This window comes from Callospermophilus lateralis, chromosome 6 (assembly GCF_048772815.1).
Source record: "Callospermophilus lateralis isolate mCalLat2 chromosome 6, mCalLat2.hap1, whole genome shotgun sequence".
Lineage (NCBI taxonomy): Eukaryota > Metazoa > Chordata > Mammalia > Rodentia > Sciuridae > Callospermophilus > Callospermophilus lateralis.
Window position 1 is genome coordinate 111,308,919 of NC_135310.1, and position 12,724 is coordinate 111,321,642.

At 45.8% G+C, this 12,724-nt stretch overlaps 1 protein-coding gene across 3 annotated transcripts; it reads right to left on the reverse strand.

The window, feature by feature from the left end:
- Nucleotides 1-717: 717 nt before the first annotated feature.
- Mad2l1bp (MAD2L1 binding protein) lies at nt 718-12,377 on the reverse strand. 3 transcript variants are annotated; one of them, XM_076860140.1, is made up of 3 exons: nt 12,256-12,377; nt 6,201-6,466; nt 718-2,792 (listed from the first exon to the last, which is right to left on the reverse strand). In XM_076860140.1, the coding sequence occupies exons 1-3, from the start codon at nt 12,284-12,286 to the stop codon at nt 2,280-2,282; spliced, it is 810 nt and encodes a 269-aa protein (XP_076716255.1). In that variant the 5' UTR covers nt 12,287-12,377; the 3' UTR covers nt 718-2,279. The 3 variants fall into 3 exon arrangements, with proteins under 3 accessions (XP_076716255.1, XP_076716254.1, XP_076716253.1); XM_076860139.1 differs by lacking the exon at nt 12,256-12,377 and adding an exon at nt 8,786-8,975; XM_076860138.1 differs by lacking the exon at nt 12,256-12,377 and adding an exon at nt 6,944-7,038.
- Nucleotides 12,378-12,724: the final 347 nt, after the last annotated feature.

Here is a 12,724-nt window from a genome sequence, read left to right on the forward strand (position 1 = left end):
GCTGCCCTCTGCCTGCTCAAGTACAGGGCATGCTAATCTTTGAGGTCCTGTCTCAGGATTCCATCTATCAACTACGGGGGTTTAGGGCCACTCAGCTGTCTCTATAGGTGGAGCTGTTGGTTGAATTACGCCCTCTGGTGATAGAACAGTGTTAGTAGTAGCCTCTTATTGTAGCTTTTTCCCTAATAGCCCCTTTTCCTTTAAATTTTCTTCCTCTAGCTCGAGAGACCTTCTCTTTTGCTTGATCTAAAATGTCTTTCTCCATGATCTGAACCTCTAATAATTTACTTAACAGTCTTTCGGTTTGTTTTTTACTAATTTCTAATCTACTATAAAGAAAACGCAACCCAACAAGATAACACAAAACAAAACGGAAACAGAATGAAACAAAAACGGAACAAAAAATTGTTGTATCAATTTTCTCTTCCTCAGGGCTGAACAACTTCAAACCTTGAGCCAATCATTTTTCCCAGTTTGCCTGAGAAAGTTCTAGGGATAGGCAGCTTGAAACAAAAACAAAATAAATCAAAACAAGAACACATTGTTTTTTTAAATGGTCACCCATTCTTCTCGCCTTCCCTCAAGGGTGAGCAATTTCACTTACCTCCGAGCTTCAGGCGTTCCCCACATGGGCCGCCAAATGCCGCAGTCTGGCTGGGCACAAAATCACGAGCCACTCAAGCAGGAACAAACTTTATTTCCAAAACTCCCGCCAATGCCATGCACGTGCCCTTCTCCCGGACACACTACACCAACAGGAAATCCCTCCTCCGGAATTCCCTCCTACAGCACTTCCCCAACCAATGGGAACTCTCCGGGAGTCCTGTGAGAGCTCCAAAGTAGCAGGCCCAGAAGGACAGCAGGGGTCTAATCTCCAATTGAATGCACATCTTAACATAATCATTATCATCTCAATGGCTTGCTGGAGTCACCTTTCAACCAAAAATGCCATGTGTCATTCCTACTTGCCTATGGCTCTCAGCAGGTGGGTTTTTGCCAAGAGCAACTGCCAGCAGCCATCAAACAGCTACAGTGGAGGCGTGCTGGGCAGAAATCCAGAAGGAACATCTGGGCACAGGAGTGAATCATCCTGGGGGATTGAGCCTATAGTTCAATCAGGCTCTGTAAAGACCTTCAGTTTTCTTTTCTTGATCTATTTCTCAGTGTCATTCCCCTGAAATTTGCTTCTCAGATCTGAAGGGCATAATAGGCCAGGTTTACCAGGACCACTCAGACGCCAGAACAGCTGGAAGGGGCTGGAGGGCCTTACTGCAGGCCTCAAATCCCCAAGCTGGCATGTGTTAATCAATGATGAAGACTGATAGGCTACAACTTTGCACTGCCCTGACCACTAGAGCAGCATCTGTGACCCTCAAACTACCAGTGTCCTGCTCTCTGAGGGTGAAAAGTCTTATGAGAGCTCCTCCCCTTCAACATGCTTTCTGCAAACCTGCTCAGAGTTTACTAAGGATCAATCACAGGCCTAAACTATTCCCCTACATCCCTGGACTTTCATTGAATGGAGTGGTAAGCTAAGTTCCTTACCAGTATTTTGCCCACACCAAAGGAGACTCCTGCTTTGGGCAGAACTTAAGGGTCACAAAGATCAATATGTGGCAAGTACAGAATGTTGGGCTACAGGCTGCTTGATGAGGATTCCAGTCCCAACTCTGCTATCAAACTACTTATAGAAACTTAGTCAAGTCACTTAACTTTCCAGACTGACCTGAGGCGGATGAAAAGAAAAGAAAAAAAAATTGTTAAAAAAATCCTGGAAGCCCTGAAGCAGGCGAGGCCCAGGGGGAAAAAAAAACAAAAACAACTCTAGGCTTGGAGGCTGAAAAGTCTTAAGTCAAAAGTTTCAGGAAAATTTAATGATTATTCGTTTTATATTTAAATTCATAAGTCACACACACTTTATGACTCTGGTAGAAACTCTGAAAGAAAAGATCAAAAGCAAAAAAGGGGTACCTCCATAGGAGAATCTGTTTATGAACCCATCTTTGCTTTCCAATCCTAAATAGAAACACCTGACCCAGCACCCTCCGGGAAAATCAACCTTTGATTCGGAATTGTTGCTCAATAATGATTATTTCAGTCACAGCCACACACCATCAGCCCACCAGGAAGTCTGAGGGGAGGCAAACACCCAGGAGGACAGAGCCTTCTTCTCTCACCAGGAAGCAATTCCAGCTCCAAACAAGAGATGAGTGACAAGGTGCCACAGGGAGACAGATAATTTAGCCATTATGTTTTTAGAGTTAAGAAACACCCTCGGTTCAATCATGGAAGCCCTTAAGTGTCACTGGTGCCTGGAACCAAATGTAATCCTCTGAATCCAGGGCTGGAATAGAAGGTCTGCCACAGGACAGGGTCACAGTGAGTTTGTGGCCGCGGCTAGGCACTCGGTAATTGAGCTTGGGTCGAAACCAATCTTCTCCGCAGTCACGGTGCCCCTGTGCCATAACAATGGTGCCCATGAGTGGAGGAGCCTGTAGCTCACTAAAGGCATCAGCCATGAAAATGGCCCGGAAGAGACGGCGCAAACAAGCAGCTGTGCTCAGGTTCTGGTCCATGCTGAAGGGGACCAGCCTGGACAGGTCAAGTTCATAGAACTCCTTGGGGCTTAGGGCACTGCCCCCGAGGAGGATCAGCACCCGTGGTACTAGTGTCCGGGCAAAGAGGTCTTCTAAATGGCTGAGGACACTCTCCAGTTCCGCCAGTGCTTGTTGGCATTTCCTGTTGCTTGCCTCAGTGGTGACTCGAGGTTTCTTCCTCACTGCATTCTCTGCCTGTGAGGAGAAAGAATGGTGAGAGAGAAGGACTTGATAAGGGGAAGCTAATGCCCTCTGAAGAACACGGCTGGGTTTTGTAGGCAGCCTTCAGGACTGGATTTCTAGCTCAATTAACTGCCATAACTATACAGTGGGTTTTATCAGAGGGCATTATGTTGAAAAAGAAAATATATTCTTTGTACAAAGCCATAATTTATATGCACTCAGAACAATAAAGACAATATCCTGAAGCTGAAGGGAATTGAAAATAAGGAACTAAAACAGTCAAGGACACTCCATGGCATAGTTTAAGTAGCAAATTTCTGTTTTACGGGGAGTTTTTAGGAATAAATATTATTTGGACTAATAAATTCTGGAGTAGGTCGTCTAGTTAAATATGACAAATTAAATACAAGATTATTAACATACACCTCCACCTAAAATACTGAAAGAAATTAGGACAAATTTCTTTTTTTTTTTTTTTAATACCTTTATTTTATTTACTTATTTTTATGTGGTGCTGAGGATTGAACACAGGGCCTGGTACGTGCTAGATGAGCACTCTACCACTGAGCCACAACCCCAGCCCCAGGACAAATTTCTAAGAAAATTTTTAAGGAAATACTTTACTCTCTTTTCAAAGGAAAGAGAGCAAAAGACAACCCCCCCCCCCCCCAGAGAATAGGCAACAATGGCCAAAGGCAACAACAAAGTTTTGAAAGGTAGACAGAAAGTAGGTAGAAAAGGGTGAGTTGTAGAGTACTTGCCTAGCATGTGCAAGGCCCTGAGTTTGATTCCTAGCACTGCTAAAAATAAAAAAGGGTAAGAGAAAAAGAAAGATGGAGCTTGGGTTGTGGCTCAGTGATAGAGCACTTGCCTAGCAGGTGTGAGGCACTGGATTCAATTCTCAGCACCAGATATAAATAAATAAATCAATGAAATAAAAGTCCACCAATAACTTAAAAAAAAAAAAAAAAAAGAAGAAGGTAAATTGAAATAAAGGTACTGTGTCCAACTACAACTAAAACAAAATATTTTTTTAAAAAGAACTCCTTGGGGCTTAGGGCACTGCCCCTGAGGAGGACCAGCACTCGTGGTACTAGTTGTCCGGGCAAAGAGGTCTTCTAAATGGCTTCTAGAAGACAAACTTAGTGGGTTGTAGCTCAGTGCTAGAGCGCTTGTTAGCATGCGTGAGACACTGGGTTCAATCCTCAGCACCACATAAAAAAATAAATAAATAAAGGTATAACAAAAAAATTTTAAAGGAGGGACAGATTTCAAGAGAGCAAAATGCCAAGTACTGACAAAGCAGAGGCCCACAAAAAGCAAATTCATACTGCAAAACCCCAGAAAGATTCAAGAACTGGTAATATTCTTAGGAGAAGGCAAGAGTGAGCATAGGGAGACCGAATAAAACTATGTGAGGAGGCTTATATGGCCTGCAATTTCCTCCTCCATCCAATACTATGTTCAGGAAGTTCTCCAAAGAGACCACCAGGTTCCTACTCAATCTCTTTCAAGGAAAGTCGTTAGTGCAAAAGGCCCAGGCACATGCACAGAGCTTACTATGACTCGTTCTGAAATATTCAACAGACTCAGAATAAAAACTTGCAACATGAAAGATACCAAAAAAAAAAAACCAAATGGGCAAAGAATTCTGAAAGAAACAGAAACACTGCAATGAACAGAGAAAAATGTCAAACACACATTAAAAATCTTCAGGTAATAGAAATTCAAACAGTCATGAAACAACAATATGTTATTTTAAAAGAAGATGGAAAAAATGAAGAAGGTGCTCTTAAGAATATTATCACTAGCTGGGGGGAGTTGCACACACCCATAATGGGGGAGGGTAGCTAAGGCAGAGTATCACAAGTTTGAGGCCAGTCTCAGCATCTTATTAAGAACCTGTTTCAAAGTAAAAAACTAAGGTGCTGGGGTTGTGGCTCAGTGGTAGAGCACTTGCCTAGCATATGTAAGGCACCGGATTTGATCCTTAGCACCACATATAAATAAATAAAATGAAGGCCCATCAACAATTTAAAATATTCATATTAAAAAAAATAAAATAAAAAGGTCTGGGGATATAGCTCAGTGATGGGGAGTTCAATCCCCAGTACCAAAAAAAAAAAAAAAAAAAAGAGGAAAGAATACTAGAAGTGTTAATCAAGAAGTCTCCTTGTGAGGCTGGAGTTGTGGTTCAGTAGTACAGCACTTGCCTAGCATGTGTGAGGCACTGGGTTCGATTATCAGCACCACATATAAACAGATAAATAAAATCAATTATACTTATTTTTTAAAAAAAAAAGAGAAGTAAGGCCAGGCAACATGGCACATGCCTATAATCCCAGAGGCTCAGGAGGCTGAGGCAGGAAGATCATAAATTCAAAGCCAACCTCAGTAAAAGCAAGGTCCTAAGCAACTCAGTAAGATCCTATCTCTAAATAAAATACAAAATATGGCTGGGGATATGGCTCAGTGGCCGAGTGCTCCTGAGTTCAATCCTAGTATCAAAAAAAGAAGTCCCCTAGTAAGTAGATTAAAAAAAAAAAAAAAAGATGAAAATTTGAAAAGAAGTTAGAATTTAAAGAGCCAGTTTGAGGGCTGGAGGGCTCAGTGGTAGAGCACATGCAGAGAATGCACAAGACCTTGGGTTTGATCCCCAGTACCACATATACACATTTAAGAGCCAGTTTATGCCAGATATGGTGGCATATGCCTGAGAGTCTAATGCCTTTGGAGGCTGAGGCAGGAGGATCCCAAGTTCAAGGCCAACCTCAGCAACTTAATGAGGCCATGTCTCAAATAAAAAAAGAGTTCAATCCCCAGTACCAAAAAAAAAAAAAAAGCTAGTTCATGAAGTTCAAATGCAACAACACATAATAAGAGTTTCTTTCTTTTCTTTCTTTTTTTTTTTTTTTAAATATTTTATTTACATTTTAGTTTTTGGCAGACACAACATCTTTGTATGTGGTGCTGAGGATCGAACCCTGCCGCACCCATGCCAGAAGAGTGCGCTACCGCTTGAGCCACATCCCCAGCCCCCATAATAATAGATTCCAAATAGAACAAGATAAAAAGTAAGGAGGGTCAGACAACCAAAGACTGGAGTAGAAAGAAAGTGACTAAAGCCCTTAGAACTGCTTAGGCTAATAGGAGGCTTGGAAATAAAATTGTTTGATTTTTCTTTTCTTCTTCTTCTTTTTTTTTCTTTTTTGGCAGTACCAGGAGCACTCTACCACTGAGTTATATCCTCAGCCCTTTTTAAAATTTTATTTGAGACACAGTCTAAGTTACAGAGGCTGGAACTCAGCCTCCAGAATTACTGGGATTTGGGAGAGGGGCTGGGAGCACCAAGTTCTGTCCTGAAGGTTTCATCTTTTCTACCAGTTTTCCCAATAATTTTGACTCAAAGCCTGTGCATACCTGGGGAGAAGGTTTTCGGTAGAAGTGTTTAAGCTGTTCATAGGGCAGTGGGAGTTGCTGGCGTTGGTACATGATATGCTTTAAAAGTTCACAAGTAAACCGACAGCAGCCTTCCTGGCTTACAGGCCCAGGAAACACCACTGGTACCAAGCAGTCTCTGGAGCAAAAGGGCTCCGAAGGGTTGGAAGGCTCCTGGGCAGAGGTGGTCTCAAGTAGATCTATCTGAGTGGCATTGGTTTCTTCCGACTTCTCATACCACTCCAAATCTAGTGAGGGAAACGGATAAAAAGTGAGAAAAAATTAAAAATTTAAGAGGTCAAAGTTAGTCTTCTCATTGCTGATGGTCACCATATCAGCCACTGTGAAGGGGGGAACCTGGAAGCACCGATATAATCTTGGCAACCTCCTGCGTGGGAAGATTCCTGATCCCTGTCTAAAGTGATTTAAAAGATGGCAGCAGAGTAGAGGGGGTTTTGGAGGCAATGACTAACGCTCCGCTAATAAAGCGGCGGACCCCGACCTGGGAAAATGAGTCCAAAGTGTAGTTAAGCGGGGTTCAGAACCCTGAAAGTAAGACAGAAGGCGAATCAACTCGACGCAGCGGAGGGAGTCGAGCCCGATTGGGGCGGAGCACCCGCACAGGGCAGACGGGCCGGAGAAAGGGCCAAGGAAGGGACTGACAGGCAGCAGAAGGCAAGAAACACGTCCTCAAGGCTCCCCAAGCTCTGGACCCCAGGCCTTACCAGGGACTGCAGCAGGGGTCAGCACTTTCGGCTCCCCCACCGCCATCACGACCTACTCCCTCTTCTCCCTGCGGTTAGAATGGGCGCCCGGCGGAACATCATGGGAAGCTCGGACTCCACATCCGGTTCGGCTGGGCCAGAAGCAAGCGAAGAGCCGCCGCCGTGAGTTAAAGGCCGGGCGGAGTTCAGAGTTGAGTTCTGCCCTCAGCTCCTGCAAACCCTGCTACAGATACGCCTTGCCCTTCCCCCGCAGGAAACCAGGCCCTCTCAGCAACTGGGCTCTGCCTTCCAAAGGATACCGCACTCACTCATCCATTCCCTCCTGTGTTCACTATTCACTGTCCATCTGCTTTGTGGCCAGGCTCAGGCTTTGGGCTGCCAGGCTCAGTTGCAAACAAGTCAGGCGCGCGGGCTACAGATATTTAGGAACTCCATTTGGAATAGACATAGGTATTTGACAGTCCTCAGTTTGGAAGTGGATAAGATCACACAGGAAAAGCATATAAAATGAGAATGGGGTAGGATCCTGAAAATATTAATGTTCATGAGATGATGTGCTAGGAGGCTCAGGCTCAGGCTTTGTGCTACAAGGCTCAGTCGCAAACAAGTCAGGCACGCGGGCCCTGACCTTAGGGGATCCGTTGCCTATAGATAAAACGTGATGAACTGTACAGGGGGTGTACACGGATTGTGGACGTGAGGAACAGGGGCTTCAGAACTAGAACAGGTTGGAGCAGGAAGAGGGTGGTCCCCAGAAAAAAAATGTGTGAAGAAGCTGTGTGGTCTGCAGGATGAATAAGTTAAAAAGGTAAAGAGGAGGACCTGGTGATCCTGAAGACTTTAAAAAGACAAGCGCGTCCTCTTCAAGGAATGGGAAAAAAGTATAAAATGAGCTAAGACTGAATCTGGCATAGTGACTTCGAAGGCTGAGGCAACTTAGTGACCCTTTCTAAAAATAAAATTTTAAAAGGGCTGGGGATGTAGCTCAGTAATAGAGCGCTCCTGGGTTCAATCTCCAGTACGAGGGTGTGTGGGTGTGTGTGGGTGTGTGTGTGTGTGTGTGTGTGTGTGTGTGTGTTGGCAGCGGTGGTGCCGTGGTGAAAATTAAGGCTGTGGTGGACCAACAGGAGCTAGGTCATGGCAAGACCGTATAATCAATGTTAACATTTGAACTTGGTCCTATAGGGGAATGGGTAAGCTTTTTTAAAGTAAGGGTGTGACGTGATTAAATTTGCACTTTATTAAATTTACTCTATACTGGTTGTAGTACAGAGATTGGATTACAGGGAACATGAACAAGGGCAGCAATAGAAATTGTGACTACAGTTACCCAGTGCATAGTGAAAAGAGGCCTGAATTAAGGTAGTCACCAGTGGATGGAGAGAATTCAGGGAACCCTAAGAGTTATTCAGGAGTTCAGTGAACATAACTTAGTGGTTGATCCAAGGAGGAAGGATAGAGAATGCTGAGACAACTTCCTGACTTCAGCAACTGTATGGCCTGGTGCCATTCAGTGCAGGAGGAAGCACTAGAAGAGTAGTAGTAGGGAGAGTAAGGAGAAAAGATGTTTTCAGTTTTTCATTAGTTTGATATCTCCAAAGAATAGTGACTTGAGATATTTAGGAAAATGAGTCCAAAGTGTAGTTAAGCGGGATTCAGAACCCTGAAAGTAAGACAGAAGGCGAATCAACTCGACGCAGCGGAGGGAGTCGAGCCCGATTGGGGCGGAGCACCCGCACAGGGCAGACGGGCCGGAGAAAGGGCCAAGGAAGGAACTGACAGGCAGCAGAAGGCAAGAAACACGTCCTCAAGGCTCCCCAAGCTCTAGACCCCAGGCCTTACCAGGGACTGCAGCAGGGGACAGCACTTTCGGCTCCGCCACCGCCATCACGACCTACTCCCTCTTCTCCCTGCGGTTAGAATGGGCGCCCGGCGGAGCATCATGGGAAGCTCGGACTCCACATCCGGTTCGGCTGGGCCGGAAGCAAGCGAAAAGCCGCCGCCGTGAGTTAAAGGCCGGGCGGAGTTCAGAGTTGAGTTCTGCCCTCAGCTCCTGCAAACCCTGCTACAGATACGCCTTGCCCTTCCCCCGCAGGAAACCAGGCCCTCTCGGCAACTGGGCTCTGCCTTCCAAAGGATACCGCACTCACTCATCCATTCCCTCCTGTGTTCACTATTCACTGTCCATCTGCTTTGTGGCCAGGCTCAGACTTTGTGCTGCCAGGCTCAGACTCAGGCTTTGTGCTGCCAGGCTCAGGCCTCAGGCTTTGTGCTGCCAGGCTCAGACTCAGGCTTTGTGCTGCCAGGCTCAGTCGCAAACAAGTCAGGCGAGCAGGCTAGAGAGATTTAGGAACTCCATTTGGAATAGAGATAGGTATTTGAAAGTCCTCAGTATGGAAGTGGATAAGATCACACAGGAAAAGCATATAAAATGAGAATGGGGTAGGATTCTGAAAATATTAATGTTTATGAGATGATGAGAAGAACCTGTGGAAGAATCTGTACCCACAGAAGTATAAAGAAGAATAGACAAGTTCAGATCAGGGAGACCAAGGGAAAAGTGTATTTTAGGAAGCAGGGAATAGAGGTCAAAATAACTATAAAAGTACAATGGTTAAAATACTGTGATATTGGGCTGGGGAGATAGCTCAGTGATAGCATGCACAAGACCCCAACACCACAAACCAACCAAACAAAAACACAGTAGTTTTGGCCCAAGAATAAACAAGAGTTCAGAAACAGAATCTGAATTGGGTAAGGTGCTGCACACTCAAAGTCCCAGTGACTCAGGAGGCTGAGACAGGAGGATCACAAGTTCAAGTCCAGTCTCAGCAACTTGGCAAGTCCCTAAGCAAATTTGTGCCCAAAATTTAAAAAAAAGGGGGGGGGCTAGGGATGTGCCTCAGTGGTTAAGTGCCCATGGGTTCAATCTACAGTACCCAAATAAATAAATAAATTAAATCTGTATATGTAGTCTGATGGTGACTTTTCAAAGCAAATAATGTGAGACAACTGTATCTATTTAAAAATTGAGGGCTGGGGATGTGGCTCAAGCGGTAGCAGGCTCGCCTGGCATGCGTGCGGCCGGGGTTCGATCCTCAGCACCACATACAAACAAAGATGTTGTGTCTGCCAAAATTGAAAAATAAATATTAAAAAAGAAAAAGTTCTCTCTCTCTCTTTAAAAAAAATATAAAAATAAATAAAAATTGATTTTGGTCTATCATACACTACAAAAAAATAAATTCCAAATGAATTAAATATCTAAACATAAAAATAAACCTCAAAGCAAGCTGGACGTGGTGGCACAAGCCTGTAATTGCAGCTACTTGGGAGACTGAGGCAGGAGGATCACAAATTCCAGGCCAGTCTGGGCAACTCAGCAATATCCTTTCTCAAATTTTAAAAAATATAAAAACCTCAAAAAACTACTAGAAATGGACTGGGGGCATAGCTCAGTGGCATACCATGTTCTTAGCATGCACTAAATCCCTGGATTTGATCCTTGGGGTGAAGGGGTGTTGCTCCTAGAAGAAATTTGGGGGAATAATGTATAATCTAGGAGTGAGTTGGCTTAGGGATGACACAAAACTAAGGAAGCATAAAGAGAAAGATTGCTGTCTGAATTCAAAACATATACAAAGGTACTATACACAAAAATTAGTGGCTAATTACAGACCAGGAAAAATGCTTGCATGTGACCTGTGTATCCATATATGGGATATATATATCCCATAGCCAACCACCTCATAAGCAATCCTTCCAGGAAACTAATCACACACACCACTTTCCATCGCCCAGGATCCTGATCTCCTGAACAGATATTCCTGTTCAGGCTACTTCTCTGCCAGCCTTCACTTCTATTTGTGGTAGGTAAGGTTGTTTAAGAATGGGCTCTCAGAATGGGTTATCTTCTGCTATCTTTTAAAAGAAATTCTCCATACAGGAGACAAGGGGATTGGAATGGATGAAGTAAAATTGTGTGTGTTGGGCTTGGCTGCTGAAAGATCCATGTACATGAAAAGATGGGTGTTATCAGTCAAGTGCAGCAGGCTCTGGGTATCAAAAGGAACTAGAACTGGTTGTAGTGATAATGTTGGGGTGTGGGTTTATCTCTTGCTTCCCATCCCAATCCTTTTTGAGCTCTGAGTTTTCTACTCTCAGTCTCTAACAGCAGTTTTCCTAGTGCCCCTATGCCCTTGTTAGTGTTCACCTCTACAACATAGCCTTTCCCTCAACCACACAGGATTTCAAAAAGTCACATAAGCCTTCAGCCATTGAAGACCCATATAATTGGCTGGACATGCTAGGTCCATAATTGCTGACTTTAGTCCTTCTGCTCTCACTGCTTTGGGGAGTTATGCCATGTGGACAGCAACTGTGTCATCAGTAGACCTGCCTCTCTCTCTATGTGGACCCAGGAAGAAGCCATGGACTCCACCAAGTCTGAACCCCTACAGGGATCACCAGAGGTAAGTCACTGTTGCTGCTTTTAGTTTTTCAAGGAAAATTGAGGTCTGAAGGCACAAGCTGTTTTATTTCTTGGCTGTGTATGAACATCTCCTTGTTTGTAAAGAGAGGGAAATGTGAGAAGTGAGTCATGAAACAGCCATAGGGCTGGGAATTGAACCCTGGCGTCCTGACTCCCAGCCCAGCAATTCTAACTGCTTCTCCACCCTGTATTTCTGGTGTCTTGTACACTGTTTTGTCGCTGGATGTGTTTACTCTATGTGTTTATTCTATGCTGACTGCAAGAGCCCAAAAGAGAAGGGGAGAGGCCTTGGCAAGAAAGTCGAAAGTCAAAAGTCAACAATACCCTGGGGCCCTGGGCCAAGTTTCTATTCCCGGCCACTTCCCGTGCCCTCGCGGTGGTTGAAGTAACCTGAGCTCCAGTCCCGCCCCAAGTAGAGGCCGAGCCCCTCCTACAGCCCTGGCAGTTTTAAAACCAAGCTCAGTTCTCCGGGATTGGTTCGGCCTCAAAACAAAGGGGATGGGGGATACTTGCGGCGGGCAGCTGGCTGGTTTATAGGTTCAGGTCTCGTGTCGGGGCCACCGCGGGGCCTGAGGCTGCTAAAACCAGCCCCCGGACGGTGCCAGCCCAGTAATAAAGCAGTGACTACTGTGTAAAGGTGGCATAATCATCGCCACAAAACTTCCGTAATTAGGCTAAACACCATTCGCCTCCGCCCTGGCGTTCGCCCTGACTCACCCCGACAGCACGCCGGCCATCGGGAAAGAAAACAAGCAGAGGTGGACCTGGCAGGCTGGAGGGACCAGTCTCCCGGAATTCTGCCGCTCTCTAGGTCCCAAACCTGTTGTCTGGCATCCGCAGTAAGAGGTCATAACCAGGGGGGTCCACAAAGCTCGATTCTGATGTAAGCCCTTCGCTGCCGGTGACCACCCCGATCCTCAGGCCTCAGGGCTTTCAACTGCCCGCGCCCCAAGCCCTAGAAAAAGACCGCTCTGAGCGCGGGCACTGGGAACCGGACTACAACTCCCTTCGGCCTTTGCGCGCAAAGGCGCGCTCCTTGTCCACGCCCCGAAGCCTCCTGTGGCTCCTTGCGCCGCGATGCCTCCTGGAAGCTGTAGGGCGGCGGCGCGCTCTTTTAAAAGAGGTCCAAGGCCCGTGGACTCGATATCCCGTGGTGCCCCGCGGCTGTTTCTGACGCGACCTGGAGGCCAGGGGAGGTGGGGGCGTGGCCTGCACAGCGCCCCACCCCGCTCTCCTCTGGCTGGCCGACGCGGCGGTGGCAGTAGGGGCGGCGGCGGCGGCGGTGGTGG

Excerpts from the sequence above, each read along its gene's own strand:
- Mad2l1bp (XM_076860139.1), bottom strand. The coding sequence starts at position 8,831 with ATGGCGGTGGCGGAGCCGAAAGTGCTGTCCCCTGCTGCAGTCCCTG. Across the intron at positions 6,467-8,785 it reads GTCCCCTGCTGCAGTCCCTG|ATTTGGAGTGGTATGAGAAG; the intron begins GTAAGGCCTGGG and ends TTCCCTCACTAG. Across the intron at positions 2,793-6,200 it reads ACCGAAAACCTTCTCCCCAG|GCAGAGAATGCAGTGAGGAA; the intron begins GTATGCACAGGC and ends TTCTCCTCACAG.